The following is a 21,011-nucleotide window of genomic DNA, read 5'->3' as shown; positions in this document are numbered from 1 at the left end:
AAAACCCGGCCAAATTTCCTTCACCAGAAAAAAAAGCTTCTGCTTCTGATTATAAAGTAAGAATATGATTCGAAGAGGAAAAAGTGAATAAGAAAATATAACTGTCATTATTAACAAGAGTTTCACATCTTGGCTCTCTTGTCCTTGCTAGTACCAGCTCCTCTCACCCATGCTAGCTGGGGAGTTTTGTGGGCTCTTCACTCTTCGTTGTGCAGAGATAGCGTCTCTACATTAATAAATTATAGGTTCATGTGGGGTTTTCCCCCTTCCCTGGAACTGCTGAAGGCCACTGGTTCTGCACTGTGGACCATTCAAAGCAACTAAACAAAAGGCCACTGAAATCTGTGTGAGGGAGGGTTCAAAGCGCAGTGGGCTGTGCATGTGTCTTCTCAGCTCAGATGTCTAAAGGACATGTGAGGCCATAAGCAACACCCAGTGACGGGACAAAGCAAAGGGGGATCGATAATCCTGTGGTGATCATCAGCAGTAGATGGGGGTTAAAGCCTCAGCCTAACAATCCTGAACTTAAAGGCCTTCCTTGATCCTGTGAAGATCTAGCACCTTCTAAAAGCACTTCATACACCTTTGAACTGGTAGCCCTTTGAGGGCCTTCAGACACGGCCTAACCTGTCAACCTCCTTGTCTCCTTTCTCCTTGCATTTTTTCCCACCTTTCCAACTGCCCCCGTATCATCAGCGTGACCTGTGCTCAGAAGAACCACAGAGGTTCGTGGCCTCTCTGTGTTCGACTAAGAAAACTCATTTGGAATTATTTCAATCTCTCTGAAGACAATTGAGTCCATTTAAATAATAAGTAACTTTCTTCAGTCTGTTTTTTCTCAAAAAAGCCCTTGAAGGAGGTATTAATGTATCAAAGAGAAAACATTTGCCTGAGTATCTTTCCTTCCACAACTGCCTACTTTCCTTACATGTCTCCCCACTCCCCTCTCCTTCTACTAAAACTAAGATCACTCACAGTCCAAAGAGAACCAGCTTTATCTCCTTCCCTGTCCTCAACCTCTATCACCCTCCCAGCTTTCCCGACAAAGGCAGATTAGGGATACCTACTCTCTGCATCTCAACAGTCAATAACAGTTGAAAACACTTTCCTTATGTGAATTTGCCTAGCCCAAAGAGAGGTGCCCAGTTTTCCCTGCAGTGGGCAGGCACAATGGCAGTCTCGCTTCCCCTCTAATGAACTTTGGTCAAATATCTGCTTTGTCCCAACAGAGACTGAATGTTCCTGTTGCCTTGCTTCAGCCTTTACAATTACCAAAGTTTCCTCAATTACTCTTTGCTGAATTCAGGCTGCTAACAGAAGGGCTGAAATGTTGATAGTTGGACAATAAAGTGCTTTTTAGCTTGGACAGCCAGACCTCGGTTGTGTCAGGAAGGACTGTGCTGATGGATAAGCAGGGCTGTTGCAGGAACTGAGAGGTGATGCCATTAGTGCTTCTGCCCACCTTGCAACTGTGCTTCATAGTAATAAGTGAATACAAAAGTATCTAAGTATCTACCCAGTTTCAATATATATTTTAAGAAGAAGAGGCACTGAATAATTCAGGATTCGCTGGAGAGGTCAGATAGTAATGGTTCGGGGGGAGGAGAAGAAGGGGATTGAATGTGGGAAGCAGAGAGCTGAGGGAATGCCAGTGTGGCAAGCAGGTCTTGTTGAGAGGTGCGGCTTTTGGAAGGATGAATTACAGATTTGCTAGGCTCCGCGACCCTAACAGCAGCAATTCCTTCTTCGCATTAGTCATTCTTCGGAATGTACCTGAGAAGATAACACAGGGGAGCAGATCCTCTCTGCATGATGCACATGTCTGCCTGCATCCCGGCAGAATGAAGCCAGAGTCTCTCCCTGCTCTGTTCCAAGGAGCGCAGCTGCAGGAAGCAGCGAAAGTTTAAGGTTACAGAGACTCTTGGGGAGGATGAGGGCATGTGGTGACTTGACATAAATATTAATCCAGCTGAGCTTTATGAGTACAGACGTTAATAGGGGAACCTGGAAAAAGCATGACAATAACTTGCAAATTGGTTTGATTTATTTATCTCCTGGGCAGGAATCACTTCTTCCTCTCTCATGAGCCACAGCTACTGCAGGTTGTGGGATCGTGAATTTATATGTAAAGGTTTGAGACAATCCATGAATAGCTGAAAAGGGCTTTGTGCCGCTGCTGTTGGTTATAGACCTCTTCCTCCAGCACCCTGCACCAACTCTGGCACTCACTGGCCTCCTCTAGTCTGGCAGAAAACTAACCCAGAAGAAAGAAATCAGCTCGGTAAAGATCCGAGGTTGAGATGAGTCATCTCCTGAGTCTGCCATTTACTCTCTGTGACCATGGGCAAATAACTCAGAGCATAACACACTCTCAATATAAGATGGGACACACAGGTCCCTTCTAATTTTGCCTCTGGGCCTGGAAATAAAGCAGTCACTTCAGAGTGCCAGATCTAAAGAGCTCTTCTGATCCAGGTCTGTTGAAGTTGCGTACATGACGGCTGTGCCACTTCAGTGCCTGAGGTGGTGTGAGTGCTATGTGCCTTGTGGGACTCTCCACTTGTACTCACAAACCTCAGCGCTACACTGTCGTGGAGGTTGCTTCCTACTACCCCATTGATCCTGTACAGCTTCCCTGTCATGCAGAAACCAGCACAGTGTCAATTCACGTGCTACGGGAGAAGATTTACACAAGACAGGGATTGAATGACCAAATGTTCAATGAATCCAACCCAGAGTGAGACAAATCTGCGGCTGAAGCCACCAGAGAGAACATCTTCACTTACTCCTCGTCTCAAAAGTCCTGTTTATCCAAGGAAAGAACAAGCTGGTTTGGCAGAGATCATGACAATCTGAAATGCCACCAGAAAATCACTACCGAACCTTGTTTTGAAGGTTACACAAAGCGAAGCCTCTCGGTAGAGTTACTAACCATAACTTCCTGTCCTGTTACAGTGTTATTTATGCTACTCTTCCCCATTTCCTCCCCTTTCTTTGGCTATTCTTGGAAGAGCTGCTAAAGTCTCCAGAGCCCTGTTTGCAGCCAAAGGTGTACACGGCAGAGGTGTCTAAACTGCTGCCTGCTTTGAGCAATCGACATCCAAACTTGAGACTCTTTGCTTATGGCTCAACAGACACGTCCCATGAGGACTGAACTAAATCGAGTTGCAGGACTGCAAATCACAAACAAACAGCCTCATTTTAAGCATGGCAATTGAAGTGGTAAGGAATGCAGAAAGTGAATACATATTTGGTTTTTAGGCCATCGTTTGGCCCATTTGCAATGGGAAAATGAATGTACCCATTCCCTGAGGCTTTAATCCCAGGGGACTACCTTGGGAAATGAACCTGCTATCACCACTGCACGATGAAATACACCCTTTTTTAAAGCCTTTATTAACTCTTTCTATCAACTTCATCACCAAGCTTTTCTCCTGGATCTGTTAACCCTCTCATTCAATCTCCCCATTGTAATAAGGCTTTATCACTTCCCACTCGTTCTGTCATCCCCGCCCCAGCCCCTGCTGCCCTTCTGGATTTTCCTGAGCACTAACTGGAATCCAACTTCCAGGGTCAAGTTCTGCCCTTATCTTTGGACCCGGCTTGTGAAAAAAGCCTTGGTGCCCAGCCCTGCAGGTGGAAACTTGGCTGTAGTGAGGCTGGCCAGGTGGCTGGATCTGCAAATCAGCCCTTCAGAGCTGATCAGCTTGCATTCCTGATGTCGCAGTGTCCTTTCCTTTGGCATGCCTATATCTCAATTAGAATTACTCCAGCTAATCTGTAGCACAGTGGTAAAAATCTACACAAGGCCCAATCCTCCATTTTTCTTCTCCTCGTTTTTTTCCCTCTTTTAGCTCTAGCTGTGGTGTGAGATCCTTCTCCTCAAATCATGGTTCAGCCTCTGGTGTTCTTTGATTTTACTCTCTGCCCTACTCTCTTTCTGTGGCCTAGCATTGTAACCTCCTACCTCAAAACTGTTCCTAGGGCACCCTGGACTTAAAATTCACTTAGCCATTGTTGACTCACTTGAATAACAGCAGCCCTTTCACCTGATTTAACTTGACCTGGCCGGTCAGGACAGCAAAAAATTCTTCCACTTTTTAATCTTCAGGCCAAAAGTATTTGTAGCACCCTGATCATAGCACCTCCTTGCCTATGCCTGTAGCATCCTCAGCCCTGCTAACTGAGGGCAGTTGCTTTTGCAATTTCAACTTCAAGCAGAAGTTGAAGGCAGAAGTTTTGCCTGTGTCCTGGATGGCAAAGCATCACCTTTGATTTAGCTAACAAAATGTCATTGTACAGACAGTGATACACCGAGGGCATGGAAAGAGGTAAGGAATCAATGCAGTCCAACGAGTTACCCTCATCAGCTGAATCATGATGACTGATTCTCTTTGGCCTTTACCGTCGTACACAGAACACCACCTTAACACCACCACCAGTTACTGCCACTGCTGATCACTGTGACATTTCTGCCCATGCCTACATTATGCAATTCAATAACTGTTCAATTCATTCAAGATCTACCTGGGAACCTGTTGGGAGTTCCTGAGCCCTGGTTTTTTGTAAATTCACCCATGACCATTGAAGTGAATAATCTGGATACTTTTGCAATCAGTACTTGCTAAACAAAGCCACACATTCTGGAACATTCACTTGGGATTTGAAACAAGACCACAGAAAGGAAAAAGTGACTTGCAGTTTTAGATAACCCCAGTGACACCGATAACGTTCATCTAAAAAGACAGCGACAAGAAGAATCACCCACCTGCCCTGATATTACCCATCTGCACCTATTTCCTTCTGAGGGTTTGAGTGAAGGGATGAATTACCAAAAAACCACCGTGGTGAGAAAGTCAGCATGCATCTGGCCTCTCACCCATGTCACTGCCAGCCCTGGACTCCACGGTACAGTCACGTGAGGGTCACAGAGCCCAGTCCTTACCTTCTCCTGGTACTGACGCCTCGAGGAGTCCAGCGACTGGATGAGGGCGGTGGCGTGGCCGATGAACATGGCGTAGCAGGTGGCCCCCACAATCATGCTCAGCATGGTGAGCCACACGTCTGACATGCCAACGGGTGCCTGCTGCCCGTAGCCAATGCACAGCATGTGGCTCATGGCCTTGAAGAGGGCGTAGGAATACTGCTTCCCCCAGGAGTCGTTCTAGAGAGACAGACAAAGCTTCAGCACTGGGACAGGCATTAGCATTTCAGAAAAGCAACATTCAACCCCAAAGCCCATGTTTAATGCATCTTTATATATTAAAAAAGCAACTGAATTCTCTGAAAGCTTGGAAGTGCTGGGCACACTCAATAATCCTGCCCCTCTGTTCTCGTGAGACCCCACTTGGAGCACTCTGCAGTTTTGGTGTCCTCAACATAAGAAGGATATAGAGCAGTTGGAGCAAGTCCAGAGGAGGACACGAGGGTGATCAGGGGCTGGAGCAACTCCCTTACAAAGAGGCCTGAAAACACTGGGATTGTTCAGCCTGGAAAAGAGAAGCTGTGTAGAGACCTCAGAGCAGCTTCCAGTCTCTGAAGGAGCCTACAAGGATGCTGGAGAGGGACTCTTCATCAGGGACTGTAGGGATAGGACAAGGAGTGATGGGTTCAAACGTAAACAGAGGCAATTCGGGTTAGATATAAGGCAGAAGCTCTTCCCTGTGAAGGTGCTGAGGCGCTGGCACAGGGTGCCCAGAGAAGCTGTGGCTGCCCCATCCCTGGCAGTGTTCAAGGCCAGGTTGGACACAGGGGCTTGGAGCAACCTGCTCTAGTGGAAGGTGTCCCTGCCCGTGGCAGGGGTTGGAACTGGATGAGCTTTAAGATCCCTTCCAACCCAAACCAGTCTGTCTATGATTCCATACTCCCAAGTTTAGTCGTCTGACATTAACTGACTCTGGACAGGGTTTTTAGACATTCCGCATACTCTTTCTGGCAAAGCTCCCCAGCACTGAAGCCAGGCAGTGTGACATGCTGGAAACCTGACAAACTGAGACTATGCATTCTGAAATGACTCACATGTGCAAATGATTACTTCACTGGAAGACAGACTTTACCAGAGAACTGGTAAAAGACAGCCTGAGCATGGTGGCAGCAGCAAGACCTTAGAGTGGGGAAAATTGCTCCTGGCAATTTAGGAAATGGTCAGGATTTCTGGTCATTACCTGAGAAGATGGGAAGGACAGAAAATTAAGATGATAATGTCCAGAGAGCAAGTTTTTCTCAGTGTAAAACAGGGCTTTTTTCAGGGAGTTGAGAAGATTACAAATGGTCTAATTTGCGAGGTGTGATAAACTACCGGGAGAAGCCAGGTGAAGTTAAGGATTCACTAAACACCCTTTGCTCTCCTACTGCAACCAGCACAAGCAGCACCTCAGCAATGACATCATGGGTAAGAAGCTTCATGATTATTCTGATGAGCCTGAGTTCCTGGAACAGTTCAAGGTGCATTTACTATCTTGTGGGAATGCTATTCCGAGAGATGCAGCAGCTACAGCACCAGTGAGCAGTGATGCTACGAACCCTAGAGCTTACTTGACACCTCCTTGGAGGTATCTCAATCACACCGAGTTGGATGGCTGAGGACCTCCCTGCAAACAGCTTTCTCAGTGTCACTAATGTTGATGGAAAATTTTCACTGAGCTTACAACTAGTAAACAGAAGCTGTGACAAAGAGATGGAACCTCTGGAGAGTGTTAATGCTTGGTTAGGAGACAGGACAAAGGCAGGTGAGAGCATTGGCCATATTCAGTCACATTATGCAGGCCAGGCCTGATTCACACTGCAACAAGAAGGGCGAAGCAACAGAAGTGACAACAAAGCAGCGTATTCAGAGCCCCAGAGAGGCTGCTCCTGCCTGTCTGGGCTCCCCTCCCTGACACAGCAGGAACCTCCTGACCTCCCATTCTGGAACAACTGCCCTGGAGTCAAGGGACAGAGACAAGAGTTAATGTGGCCATTGGTGTCTCCATTCCTGGCTATGCCCACGTGTGAAGAAATGCAGACCAAACGGGAGCCAGTTCTTGGCAAACATCTGTTGAGCTGCGCTGCCTGTCCAGAGCAGCAGGAAGGATTCAACCATAGGGACTACCTGAGGTGCAAGCACCAGAGGAGTAAATCTGCTCTTTTCCCTCACCCATGTCTGCGCTGTGGCCCCTAGAGTCCTGGCTAAAGAAATGAGGGGGAAACATTTTTCTACCACCCTGGTTTTGGTTCATTTTGCAGACCCACTTCCGATCTGTGAAGTCATCAAGCATCTCACACATCTTATGGAGCCAGCCCTGCATCTCCACTGTTAACTCTTCCAAGAGCCACAGTCCCTTTCTCTCAGCCCTGCAGCACTGGCACTTATAAAGCTGCGGCAAATGCTGCAAATTCCATGGCTTTAGCCCATTTGTTTCCACGCTGCAGGAGGAAAGTCGTCCTGAGACAAGAAGAAGGAGCAGTCACAACTGACCAATATTTATCCAAAAGGCTCTTTACTGGTGCAGGTTCCTGGGCCATCCCTTTCCCACCAGATGTTTCCCACTGGGACACTGCAGAAGTGCTGTCTCTGCGTTCCGTAGGGCAGTACTTTAATAGGGCAGCACATCCCCACAACAGAACTGAGATTAGAAATGCTGAGCTGAAATTCCAAAGGACATGTGGGGAGGCAGAATAAGATTAGATGAGCTGGAATTTGGCATCTTAGGAAACTGACTGTCACAGTCTTTAATGGCAAAGAATGATCAGAGCTTAAGAGGAACATCTGGTGTCAGGCAGGTTCAGGTTTTAAACACTATTCTTCTAGCAACATGCTGCTCAAAATGCTGTTTACATGGAAGATTGTCAGTGTTTTGTAGGAATTAGTCATCCAAGGCTACAACATCCAATATCACTGAGCCCCTGTAGCCTGCAGTAACTCTTCTGGCTCCCTAGGAACTCGAGACTTCCAAACCTCAAGCCCAATTCCCAGCAGCAGCACAGCTCCGGGTGAGGACAGCTTGCTTCGTGCCAGGCTGAGGAGCAGAGCGCTGAGTAATGACAGGCTGGGGATGAGAGCTGGTGGAGAACACGGAGTCTTTAAAACAAATATCCTGAGGGAATATCTGCTGGGTGAAGAGATCAAGGACTGCTGAAAGAGAGACACTTCCATGGAGGGGAAACTTTCAGAGCAATTACTTTCATGTCACAACTTCTGAGTTCGTTCAACATCTGTAAAGAGCACTGGATCCTCATGGCACAGTATATGTGTTCTTTGCATATAGGTCTGAGTATATCTTTAGTTTTTAGGCCTGCTCTAAACTCCATTGCCATAGCCTTGTAGCCAATATATGCCAGTCCCCAGGGTGGGAGGGTTGTACTACTTCAAACATACCGTACTGGCTAAAATGGCCCATTAGGACAGGTCAATGAGGCCTTAAACTGCAGAGAGCAAATGGCTCCTCATTAACGAACTCTCAAAGCCAGCTAAAATGGAGCTACAGAACAGAGCCAAGGGGGATGTTATCTCAGGTATACGCCTGGCACTAAGAGTATTTCCAAAAGGGAGTTCAAATTACTTTGAAGTGGTTTCTCAGCCTAGCTTTTTTTTAACATCCACACTGACATTACTGTAAGGGTTCCTCTGGGATTAGTGTCTAGAATGCAATGCCTCTGCTCAGATCTCCACTTGCATGGTTTCTTACAAGACGTTCTGCTTCTGATCTACATGTCAGTGTGCCTGGTTGAACCCTCTAGAAGAAGGGTTCAACCTTCTAGACTAGAGAAGAAAGAGAAGACTAGAGGGAAAGAAGTAAAGACACTGAGAAGTACTGGCAAATTCTTGTAGGGGCATGGTCCACTGGCACAATGTTACGCCTGACTTACACCATTAATAACTCACAGTATTAAGGCACTGTCTGTAGTGAAAGCCTTATTTCAGTGTTGGGAAATCTCACATTTAACCTGAGATCTTACCTGGACACAGAGACGTGACTGTTACTGCACAACTAACGTCAAACCGTGAAATAAGGCCTCTGAACATCACTGCCCTCCCCTGGACAACACCATAACTGCTGGGTTTGGAAAACACACCTGCAGATCCAGTTTAAAGGAAGGGAATAGTGGGATGAGAAATGGAGATGATAGGTCAAACTTCACACTGGACAGAACCTGCCTCTTCTGGGCTTATTTCCAGTGAGAACTTCGCATGGCTTCACATAACAGAAGAGATCTTCTCAGGGCTCTGAGTGCACCAGCCTTAGCTGACCCACTTATCAGCCTTGCCTGGGACCCTCAGCCACGCACCCCATGTTCCTGGAGTGCCATTTCAGCGCAGGCCTGGGCACCCAGACCCTGCCAGAGCCGGCCCTGTGCCCAGCGCTGGGACCTGAACACTACACTACAGCCTTCCATCTCTTACTGCTCCTAAGTGGTCTCGCCGGATAGACGCTGCATGTGACTGTCACCCTGGAATGGTTAAAGGTCACTTCTGCTTTGCCCCTGTTGTTTCAGCTGGTAAGACATGCTCTAGTTGGTGAGGGTGATGCCTGCACAGGCCTCCCCTCTGGCTCCTGGCTTATACCCCATGCTGGAGCAGACCTACTCTTGCTGCTCTCTGATAGATGGTATAAACCAAACCATGATAAGCTACTACACAGTTTATGTGCCTGCTAAGTGAGGGTAGGAGCTGGACCAGAGGCTTTAGGGGAGTTAGGAATCACACAGGAGATCCATGCAGGACTGCTTTGTCCTCCACAACACATGCTGCATTCGTTTCTCTTCCTCCTTTCTCTCAGCACCACTACAGGAACGTGTTGGGTGTGAGGAGGCTTTAAGCTCAAAAGGAAAGCTGCTCTCCTTTTGGAGGAAGATGATTAGTGTTCCCTGTGCAAGGTCACTGCATTTGATATGGGGCTATTTGCCTTCTCTGCAGGGTTCTTCAGCTCAGCACAATACCCAGGGGAGTGAGCCATGTGTTTCAGTGAGCAGTTTCCAGGTCTCAGCAATGCTCCAATATCTCGGGTGAGGTGCTGCCAGGAGAGGGTCTTGGGGACATGCTGCTGCTCTCACACATGTTGCTCTGCAGCTGACTCACTGGAGTTCTGTTTAATAAAGTGCCCTGTAGGGAAGCCAATGCTGGAGCCCCTGAGATGTGGCTGAGCAATTAATACAAGAAACATCCTTCCTTGCCAGTTCAGAAAGAAGTCATATGGAGACTCACTCCTGTAATTGCTCGTATTTCTACATGGTGCATGTAGGAAACACCAAGAAGAATTGGACCCAGGGATTTATCAGGCTCCTGATGCGATTTGGCAACACCAAACCCTTCACAGAGGCCCTGGAAGAGGATAAAACCTTTAGGAAGCAGATTGGAGGTGATGAATCTTCTTTCCCTACTGTGTCAGAATCAGAGGTGGTTTTATGGGCTGCCAAGTGACTACATGGGAAATGCTCAAGCAGTGGAGAGCAGCACCAGCATACTCGAGGAGAAAGCCTCCACAGCATCTGGCACCTCAATTTCAGCTCCCCTTGCCTGTAGCAGCTTCAGAAGATTCCTTTTTTTCCTGCAGTGGTTCCATCCCAGCTTTTTGGGTCTTGTGTGTAATCAGGACAGTCCTGCACCAAGTATATTTATCGCCTCAAAGCTATGACCAGGTCAGTAGAGAACATCCCAAACCCCAACCTGTCCACAGACAAATGCCATCCTGGCCTCCCACCTCCCAACTTCATCCATCTTATCTTGCAAACAGAGCCATTCTGGAAAATACCATAAAGATCTTGCCACCAAAGTCTTAGAAATCAGCTCAGAACACTGGTTTCTTCTTTATTCCTGCTTCAGAGCCCTCTCCTATTACTTCACTATGTGTTGTATTTAAGTTGTTGCAATAATCATGTCCTCCACATTCATCAATGTCCCACTGACACATCTGGAAATCTCAGATTAGAGGAGAGAACCTTATTGTGAGAAGAAAGTTGGATTCCAAAGGAACTAAGTCTCTCTGTTAAATGCTCTAAATCCATTTACATTTGGCACATTCCTGTACAGCTTCTGGAGTGGAAGCCACTTTCTACCCTGCCCCTCCTGGAGCCTGTGCTGAGCCCTCCTGCCTGTGAGATGCATCCTTCCCTCTCCTCTCCTTGTTGCTAAGGAAGGTGCCAAGGATGAAGCTTTTCTTCCTGTGTTCTGTCTCCTGCCACCTTTCAAGACTCTACCCCTTCACTACACAGTTACACTGATGGACATTTATAGGCTGTGATCATAGTCTGGAGCAGGTAACTCTTTCGTTTACCTCCTCATCAAGCTCTGATCCCAATGTTTGCATCTCTTCGTTCCACTGGTTACAAGTGGTTTTCTGGCCCCCCAGTCCCTGAGTGAAAGGTGTCCAAGAGCCCATTTGAATCAGCAAAATCACTTCCCAGCAGACCTGGGTGTTTTGACTCTTCAGATTTTACCTCTTCTCTCAGGGTTGATGGGAAAAGCAAATAGATGAGCTGCTATCAGGCAGCAGTCTCCACACAAATGTGAAGCTAAAGGAAACATGGTTCAAACCTGCTGCTCTGAAGCTGTCCTGCAAGTGCACCACGACCAAGTCACTTCATGGGGTGGGGGTGATTTCTGCCTGAACCTCTGAGCTCCCCAGGATGAGGAGATGGCCATTTGAACCTGAATAGTATTAGCATAATGGGGCCAGATATTTCTTCTGTCATATAAGTAATACAAAGGCAGCATATGGGAAGGCAGCTGCTGCATGGTTTTGTCTCGTGTTATAGATACATAAAGGGTTCTAGGCTCCAGAAGACTCAGTCTGGTACCTTTCAGCAGCAAGAAGTGAATGATTATTGCAGAGGGAAGAATGAAAAAATGAAGAGCAAACAGACTACTTCCATGGCTGCTCAGTGTCCCCCGGCATGGGCAGCATGTGCCCACAGCTCTCCAGTGGGAGGCACAGAAACTTGGCAGCTCTTTTAGCCATGTTACGTTGGGTCTGTTCTGCCAGACTGCCTGATTATTATTTCTTTCAAGGAGGAACTGGCGGAGGGAATGTGGAGTTTTAAGAGCTGCAATAAGAGGTAATTTTTTAAGCTTTGTCAGTTTTTGCTGTTTAATCAACTTGACATTGTCCTTTTGAATAAAAGAGCCTGAATTCTCAGCGAGGAGTTTGGGAGACACCATGAACTCCCCATGCATTTACCATATGGTATAAATTTCCCTCTCAGCAAAGAGCAGAGTGAGCAGCACAGCTTGGGATGTTACTGGGAAGTCTGGCTGCTGCTCCCCTGATGAGAGGCTGCACTGTTGCTTGGCAGAGTCTGTTTCAGCCCATTCTAATGGGATAGTGTGCAGCTCCTCAGGGAGAAGGGTGGGTAACCACACCGAGCCTGCAAGTGGATGTGGAAGAGAAGGCTTAACAGTTGCTTGGAAGCAGTAATGGGAATTACGGCTCAGCTCCAGCTATGGCTCTAGCACCCCCTCTGCCTCTTGCCTTTGGCTCAGTTTGGCCAGATCCCAGCAGAAAACCGTTTCCACTCTTGCTCTTTGCTGTTTCCTGCCAGGAGGGGGTGCCTCGCTCCTGACTTGTGCCGCAGGCAGCCCGCAGCGGGCTCTGCTGGGGCTCATCCTGCTCTGCAACCCTGAGTCCTGCTCTTTGCCGAGACTGCTTCCACCGCACCGCCCTGCCCACGGAGCTGGGGCTGGAGAGCGTGGAAGGCCCTGAAAGGAGGTGGGGATAAATGGGAACTGAGGGATGCCATGTGAGATGCTGGGAGCCTGGGTTTAGGGCTGTGAGGGCAACAGAGGGGCAGGCACTTACCACCATGCGGTTGAGGGACACCCAGCAGTCGTCAGGGAAGTCCTGCAGCATGGGCACGAGGAACTGGAGGCAGCCATCCCAGTGACACAGCAGCAGCATCATCCCAATCAGGTTCACGATCCTCACCACTGCACTGGCCAGATCGTAGGTCATGTGGAAGATCTGCAGGGGCCAACAGGGAGCAGGTTAAATGGCAGCTCCCCAGTCAAGCAACCCCACATCATTAGGTGCAGTAACAAGGTCAAGAACCTTGCAAAGTAACAGAAAAAGCTGCAGCGGCTGAGCTCAGGTCAGCGGAACCAGCTGAAAAACAGATTAAACCCCAAAATACAAAATCATAATCATAGACCCTTTTGCCCTTTGATTTTGCCTTCTCATTTATATTAAAAGCTTTGTATCTCATTTTATAAAATAAGCTCGTTGCAAATATTTCTGGACCATCAGCCACTTGTCAGAAATAAACTCTTATCATTAAACTGCAGTGCCCTTTGATTTCTGCTCTTGCCGAATGTATGCTACACACTGACCATGGTGGAAGCTGTCAGATACAGTCTCTGCAAGTATCAAATGCAAGAAAGAATGGCCTCAAGTTCAGCTGAGACTTCTAGAAGAGGATCTGATTCAACTATTTTCTTTGATTTCTTGTATTCTGCTGCTGTATCACTTCCAGTCTTAGGTGAAGGTCGGCAAAGAATATTAAAACACGGCAGAGCTGTAGAGCAGCTCTTAGCAAGGAAGCCCAGAACCTGTGAGCAGGCAGCAACCACACCTCTAGGATCAGTTCTCTGCCTGCGTTGTCCTCAGTACCAGCCATAAGCAGGACACCAAAGAAGTCCCAGCTGCATACGCAGTCAAATATTCCTTGATGGACACCCATCTTCTTCCTATGGATGTTTGTGGAGTTTTTGGGGGTGCTTGGCTCTCCTATACCCAGCTTTGTAATGACAGCTAGACACACAGGGCATGCAGTGACTGCTATCCTGAGCTATGCAGCACCCAGGTTTGGTTTTCCATGCCTTACAACATGCCACAGTGAGGAGAGATCACACAATGTTTGAGGTTGGAAGGGACTAGTGCGGGTCACGCAGTGCAATGTCTCTGCCAAAGCAAGGTCACCTAACACCCATTACTCAGGACTGGAATGAGATGGGCTCTGAGAGCGAGGCTGGTCCTGCGTGGCTCGGCACAAAGCTCGCCTTCAGGCCTCTTTCTCCATTACCACAGTTGATGAAGAGAGGAGAGACCTTCAAACTCTCACCAGGCAATGGACCATACACTTAGTGTGCTGGCTTCCAGCTGAAGCAGCACCAGTCTGCTAACAGAGCCCCTGACACTGGCATCCTATCCCACGTGCTGCTGTGGCACCAGGGCAATCTGTGCCAGAGCCAGGATGGCTGGAGGCCTGACGGCCATGCCCCAGGCCTGCCAACGTGTCCTGCCCTGGAGCCTCATCGCTGTTCCCACACATGCTCACGCTATGCCTGGTGGAGGAGGAGAGATGTTTGGACAGCTGTATGTGACTGAAGCAGAGAGACTCTGCTGTCAGGTGCCTTCTCAGGAGGCCTCCCCACAGATGAAGGCACAGGCAGCCTGGCTTTCCTGCAGCACAGCCTGCAATCTGGTGACAAAATGTCCTACTTGGGTTTAACGGAGCAGAGGAATGTGAGGAGCAAAGAAGACTGCTGGGCATCAGATGGGGCTGCATGTTCCAGTTTATTCCTGCGTTCCCACTCTGGTATTCCCTTCCAGGATATATTTCACAACTTTCTTACAGGGCATCAGGCAATACACCAAAAGGCACAGAGACCCTGAAACATGCTGATGTAAGAGAGTGAAGGAAGTTGTAGTGTGACCCTCCTGAGCACTGCCTGGGCTCCACCATGCCTCTGTGTAGGAAGCCAGGCATGCAGCAGGTGAGATATAGCACCTGGGAATCACCTCTGGAGGGGAGATGTCTTTCAGGGAGGTATCTGAAGCAGAGGACAGGCCATAGGTGTGCTATGTGACTGTATGGCTAAGTCGATATAACTCCCTGCTGCTCTGACAGAGACAGTCCTGCTTCTCCCACGCCCCTGGCTGCATGTACCTGCCGTCATTGCCTACACCAGGGATCGGTCTCCTCTCATCCCACGGTGAGTCTGTTCCAGCAGCTAAAAAGGCTTTAGTCATATAAGGAAGGAATCATGGTTTCTCGGGTGAGCTGCCCCAATTGGCTCATCACTGCTGACAGAGGGAACTGCTCAATTTGAATGCCTGTTTCCACAGCAGATATTAACACTTCCCCACCTAATCCTGATGTCAGGAGGTCAGATGCACTGCGAGAAGCAACATGCTCAGGCCAGACCAAGAGGGAGCCACAGAAGAATGCTGGAAACCAGGATGAATGATTTGGATAACTGCTCCTAAACTCCATTATCCCCGGTGCATCCAAGAGGCAACTGGAGTCACTTACTGGGAGAAAGGCCATTTCAGTGATATTTTGGGGCTGAAAAGAAGAAAATCTCCAAAATACAGCATGAAAGACTGTTCTAGGAAATCCAGCTGTCAATGCTGACTCAATAGGTCAGTATGAAAGCTGAGCACATCATTCATAAAGAATAATTCCTACTGGTTTCATCTTTTTTTTTTTCCATTGCAGAAATGCTCATTGTCATGTTGATAACCCAAAGTGAATCCAGCCTGAGTGACAGCCGTGGGTGATGCTGTTAATGAAGTCAGAGCAGCAGCTTGTGAAGGATCTCTGAATGGATCTTTTGTGTCACCAGGATTTTGCTGTGTTAATGACTTTTCCTCTCCCACCTACATGTGTTTTCCATAGAGCTCCAGCCCTCCTGTAACCCAGGGGACTCCAGCCATGGGCAGGGAGAAACCTTGTCAGATTCAGGAAGTGTCTTTCTTCATAGAACCATGGAATGGTTTGGGTTGAAGGGACCTTAAAGCTCCTTCAGTTCCACCCCCCTGCCACGGGCCGGGACACCTTCCACTAGAGCAGGTTGCTCCAAGCCCCTGTGTCCAACCTGGCCTTGAACACTGCCAGGGATGGGGCAGCCACAGCTTCTCTGGGAAAAGTCTGTGCCAGCGCCTCAGCACCCTCACAGGGAAGAGCTTCAATATCAAAAGCAGAGGGTGAATATCCTATGGGAATGGATTGTTTAGAGGAAAGGTGAATGGATATGGAGCTCGGTGGTCATTCAGGATTGCCCACTAACACCCAGCACTTCCCACACAGTTAGAGACAACATCTGCTTTACACAAGGGTGGGTTCAGCTCACCTGCTTCAGACCTTGAGATCTAGACTGTGTCACTACAGTCACCGGATGGAAACACCCAGAGGGTGACACATCTGGATGGAAATGTACTGCCCCTCGGGAATTCCCTTTTCTCTCTGCTGCCCATAGAGTAAGCCTGGATAACGAGCTCCAAATGGAAATATTTAAACTGCACGTGAAATGATTCCAGTGCAAATGTCAATCTTGGAAGTTACCAGCTCACACTCACTCCTTGGGTTACATTTGCATTTATATGCAAGAGAAAAGTAAGAAATCCTTACTGTGCAGCACACAGGAATAACTGTGAAGGGGTGTGAATGAACACCTTTCACTGAGGAGCAGCTCCTTCTGTAAAGAGCTGTGTGTGTTGCAGGGAATACTAACTCCAGTGGTGTGCTGGAGAGTGGCTAAGCCAGGCTGTGGTGCCCTATAGCAGACTACAGAGAGGTGGGGCAGGAACGTTCTCCACAAGCGGAGGAATGCGAGTGGTGATTAGAACTTCCCTGGTTTTCATCGTGGACACTCAGGGCTTTCCTGTCCTGCTGTAACACAAGCCAGGCTGGGGCCCAGAGCATCACACCTCCTTCTGCCCCTGGAACTGCTTGTGTTTTCTGCCTTCCTGCTGCCTGTCATTTGGAGAAAGGGAGTGAGGAGAAGAAAGACAAAGCACAGATTCACACTAAGAGCACCTCTTTCCAATGGTATTCTCTGCTTCTTGCTTGTCCAAAACAAGCTGTGGCTTCAGAATCCCTGTTACAAAGTCAGCTCTGTCCTTCCAACCAAAGAACATCTTGCAAGGGTTTCTGAAAGGGTAGCTTGGGAGAGTGGAAGGACCAAAATTTTCCTCCACAAAGTCATCTGTAGCTATATAAAAGCTCTGTCTTGGAAATCCCGCTTATTCAGAAGAAGCTATCAGGATTCTATTAGCCTGAATCTGTTGCCAGCCCCCAGTGACTCTGTACAGCACACTCTACTGCAGCAGGATTCCTCTAACGTGATCACTTGAGCTGGAAGGAATCAAGGACACCTTGGAGAAGTGGGGTCTGGCTCTGGCAGGGAAACAAGGGCTTTGTAATTAAGTTGTATGTTGAAAGAGGTGTGTTGGTTTCTGTGGCACACAGCTCGGTGTGCCATCCAAACCAAGAGGGCACTAGAACTCCTCAGATCCTTGACAGTGATGTGACATTAGGCTGGCTGTCTAGGAGGCTGGAGTGCTTCAAGAGCCTGAGAGCACAGTGAGAGGATGCTGCACGTACTGGAGGTGCTGTGCTTGGAACAAATGGGTTTTCCTGAGGGTCTGGGAAGCAGAGACATGGTACTGATTCTGTTTGGAGCCAGCACAGCTGAGCTGGAGCTAAGCACCCTGCCAGAGAGAGCTGTCAGCATCCACACCAGCTCAGCTGAGCGCTGACTTCCATGCATGGAGTTTCTGAACAGATTCTGCACCACAGGAAAGCAGTGACACTGCTTTTGGCCCTTCACTACTTCTAGCAACACAGTAGAGTTTCTGTAGCGCTGCATCCAAACTAAGAAAGCCTGCTGGTCCTCAGCCAGTGCTGGTATCTGTATCCACACTATGGTTAACATATAACTGTGATAAATCCCCCTAGGTAACCAAGTAGCTGTGACATGGCTCCAGCTTAATAGAAAGCAAAGAATTGCCTCTTAATTTATGGCTTTAAAATACCCAGACTTAAAAGGCACCACAAATCTCCAAAGAGAATCAAAACATGTCATTCTAAGTGCTCCAGGGTCAGAGTTAAGATTGTTCTGCTGTGAGGAAATATATGCTTACTTACATTTAAGAAGAGTATTTGTGGACTTTGGGGAAGAAAGTTGACATGCCTTTCACTCTTCCTTTCTTTCCTTGGCTTTTGTAGGTAACAGAGGCAAAGATACATTTTTCTCATAGAGGCATTAGGTGCCTTTTCAAGCCTCAGTGTTACTCTCTTGATATACTTGGGATAGGTGGTTGCTGGGAAGAGCTTTCCTGAGCCTAAAGTAGTGTTAGAGAGATCACTGCATGGTGGTTATACTAAGTCCCTGCATCATCAGCTACAGTGTCTCTGCACTGTGTGGGCCTCATCCTCTTCTTTTAGAAAAGAGACTGGACAACAGTGGAAGCTCTTACTTCATCTGGCCAAGGTGCAAACCAAAGGCAGCTCATGGACAAAACAGTGGGTTTGCTCATTTAGGGATCACTACCACAAACCAGTGGCAATTCTTGTGGCAAGGGGCCAAATGTCACCTCTGCACACTCAGCAAGAGTCCTGACTGACACAGTCCATGTGAGGGGAAGGGTTTGGGAGCCTCGATGTGCGGATCCATTGTGGGAGGCTGACGGGAGGGAGAAACAAACCACACGCAGAACTCATAGCATGGGCTTGCCCCAGGAGGAAAAACCCTCTCCAGGCACAAACAGCATTATGCACATTAGAGCAGTGAAGCATGGAAGCTGCGAGCATACACAAGGCACACACAGAGACAAACCCCCTAAGCAACTCAGACACTGTAAGGATGCACAAGGAATCAGAGTTGAGAGAGAAAGGGCAGCTCCCACAGAAAACCAGCCTGTTGAGTAACCCCTCACACAATGGTTCAGCAAAGCAACGCAAAAGATCTCAGCCGCTGATTTCCTTCTCGTGCTGCTGCCATGGGAAATGTATCATCAACCCCTTTACTTGCTCCTTCCTCCCCAACTTTCTATTTATTCTTCCAGTGATGTCACATTTAAGCTGTGCCAAAACACAGATTAATTTTACTCCAAAAGCTTTGCTGTCACCAAGCCACAAGTTTGGTTCTTTGGGAAGAAGGGACAAAATGCTGTTCTTGCCATTAAAACATATATAAACTCTGCATTTCTGAGGCAACTCAGAAACAGCAGGCTGGCCTGCTGAGAAGGGGCTTAGGTGAGGCAATAAAATATGCAAGGGAAGGCAGTTGGGCTTATTTACAACTTCCCAACATACTGGGAAGCAGAAGTCCCTTCTGAAGCATCAGCTTTGGGTCAGACAGCATTGGGCTATGCTGTTCCCACTGTGTTTGGCAGAATGGTGCAATGGCACAGGGGGAAGGGAGCTTTGGGATCCAGATTGTATTGGGACAACGCTGCAAGCACGAGCCAGCACACAGCAGATGGACGGGAGATGGGGAATCATCTGTGGTGCACAGCTACATCTGCAAGCAGTGTGCAGACTCAGGGATGCGCTCGACAGTTTGAGGTGGTGTGGGATTTGGTTTTGCCTGCTTTTTGCTGTGCCAGCAAGGAAAACTATAGCCAGAAGATCAAGTTTTAGATGAAGTCAAGAGTTTGGGGTTGTATCTCTTTTTATGCTTGCTTTGCACCAAACGACATAATCAATGTCAGCAGAGTTGCTGATGCTGCCGTGGGTCAGTGCGAGAGGAGAATCAGATCTATGATTTATTAGGTTTAAGGCTCACGGGGGTAGATACTATGGCTTATGCTTGTCCCAGGCTGCCTGGAACGGGAAGGTTGAGGGAAGTGCACCAAGTGCCAGGTGGTAAGAGACATATCCAAGTAGATTTTACACTTCCAATATAATAATTTTTTGTGCTGCTATGGCAGTTTTCATCTGAAGGTCTCCAAGGTCTCTGCTGACATTAATCTGGTCTATTCTACTATCTCCCATGAATGTGTGAGCTCCCTTATTCTAGATGGACAAAATGAGACACAGAGAAGGGAAAAGCCACTTGCCAGAGGCTGCAGGGGAAGCTGAGAGCAAAGTTTGGAGCCAAATCTAGGGCTACCAGCTTTGATCTCCAGCTCTAACCACTGCCTATGGGTTATGGCTACTAACTACAGCTCAAGAAGGTACTGCTCACGTTCAGGAGCAGCCACTTCAGCCCCACAAAAAGCCAGTGTGCATGTGTATGCAGGGCAGAGAGAAGTGATGCTGCAGCAGCCTGGTGCTGTTGAAGCTGTGCAAGAGCATGATGCAAGCCTCTACCTCCTCCTGAGAGGATTTAACTCTTCCCAGGCAGCTTGCTTCTGGCTAATGGAAGTTCTTCTCCAGGTAGGAGCTGAGGGGCCACACAGAACAGCAGAAAGCTCATATGAAAATGAAAGGCAAAAAGAAGTATTTTCTTGCCTTCTCCCTTGGAGACTTGTGTCTACTGGCAAATATTTAGAGCAGAGGAAGGTGAAGCAGCAGGACTCATTAGCACTGAGAACGCTGGCAGAAATGGCAGATGTTTCTAGATATATATAAACCCCAAGATCCTGCCACCACCATGTGCTTTGCCTCTTGCACGCTCCGAGTTGAGGCTGCCATGACAACAGCCCCCCTTTCCCTTCCCCATGTCACCATCCCCAGCCTCGACTTTCAGTTTTCTCATTTGAAAAACTTTTGTCACCACGGCAACGTGACACACACTTTAAAAAGTATTTTCTAGCACAACTCAGACAGTGCTTTTCCTGCATGGTGCTCCATGAACCTCCAGCGAAACACGTGTAGGGTTGGGTTTGGCCTCCACTGAATGGAGCTGCATGTCTCACACAATCCCAGCCTGGTTTGGGTTGAAGGGACCTTAAGGCTCATCCAGTTCCAACCCCCTGCCACGGGCAGGGACACCTTCCACTAGAGCAGGTTGCTCCAAGCCCCTGTGTCCAACCTGGCCTTGAACACTGCCAGGGATGGGGCAGCCACAGCTTCTCTGGGCACCCTGTGCCAGCACCTCAGCACCCTCACAGGGAAGAGCTTCTGCCTCAGAGCTCATCTCAATCTCCCCTCTGGCAGGTTAAAGCCATTCCCCTTGTCCTGTCCCTCCAGGCCCTTGTCCAAAGCCCCTCTCCAGGTTTCCTGGAGCCCCTTTAGGCACTGGAGCTGCTCTAAGGTCTCCCCTTCAGGAGCCTTCTCTTCTCCAGGCTGCCCCAGCCCAGCTCTCTCAGCCTGTCCCTCATGGGTGCTAGCTAGCAGGGACTGGAGCTGGCTACTGCCTCTAGTGTGGA

At 48.3% G+C, this 21,011-nt stretch overlaps 1 protein-coding gene across 2 annotated transcripts in view; it reads right to left on the bottom strand.

The window, feature by feature from the left end:
- Window positions 1-21,011, bottom strand: part of HCN4 (hyperpolarization activated cyclic nucleotide gated potassium channel 4) — a 94,303-nt gene that overhangs the window by 20,608 nt on the left and 52,684 nt on the right. For both annotated transcript variants that reach the window (XM_030498335.1, XM_030498334.1), the window contains 2 exons: window positions 12,774-12,935; window positions 4,946-5,164 (listed from right to left, as the gene is read on the bottom strand). In XM_030498335.1, coding sequence (XP_030354195.1) covers window positions 4,946-5,164; window positions 12,774-12,935 — 381 coding nt within the window. The remainder of the gene's footprint in view (window positions 1-4,945; window positions 5,165-12,773; window positions 12,936-21,011) is intronic.

Source organism: Strigops habroptila, chromosome 9 (assembly GCF_004027225.2).
Source record: "Strigops habroptila isolate Jane chromosome 9, bStrHab1.2.pri, whole genome shotgun sequence".
Classification (NCBI taxonomy): domain Eukaryota; kingdom Metazoa; phylum Chordata; class Aves; order Psittaciformes; family Psittacidae; genus Strigops; species Strigops habroptila.
Note: the sequence above shows the minus strand (reverse complement) of the source record. Positions and strands in the feature narration are given on the sequence as shown.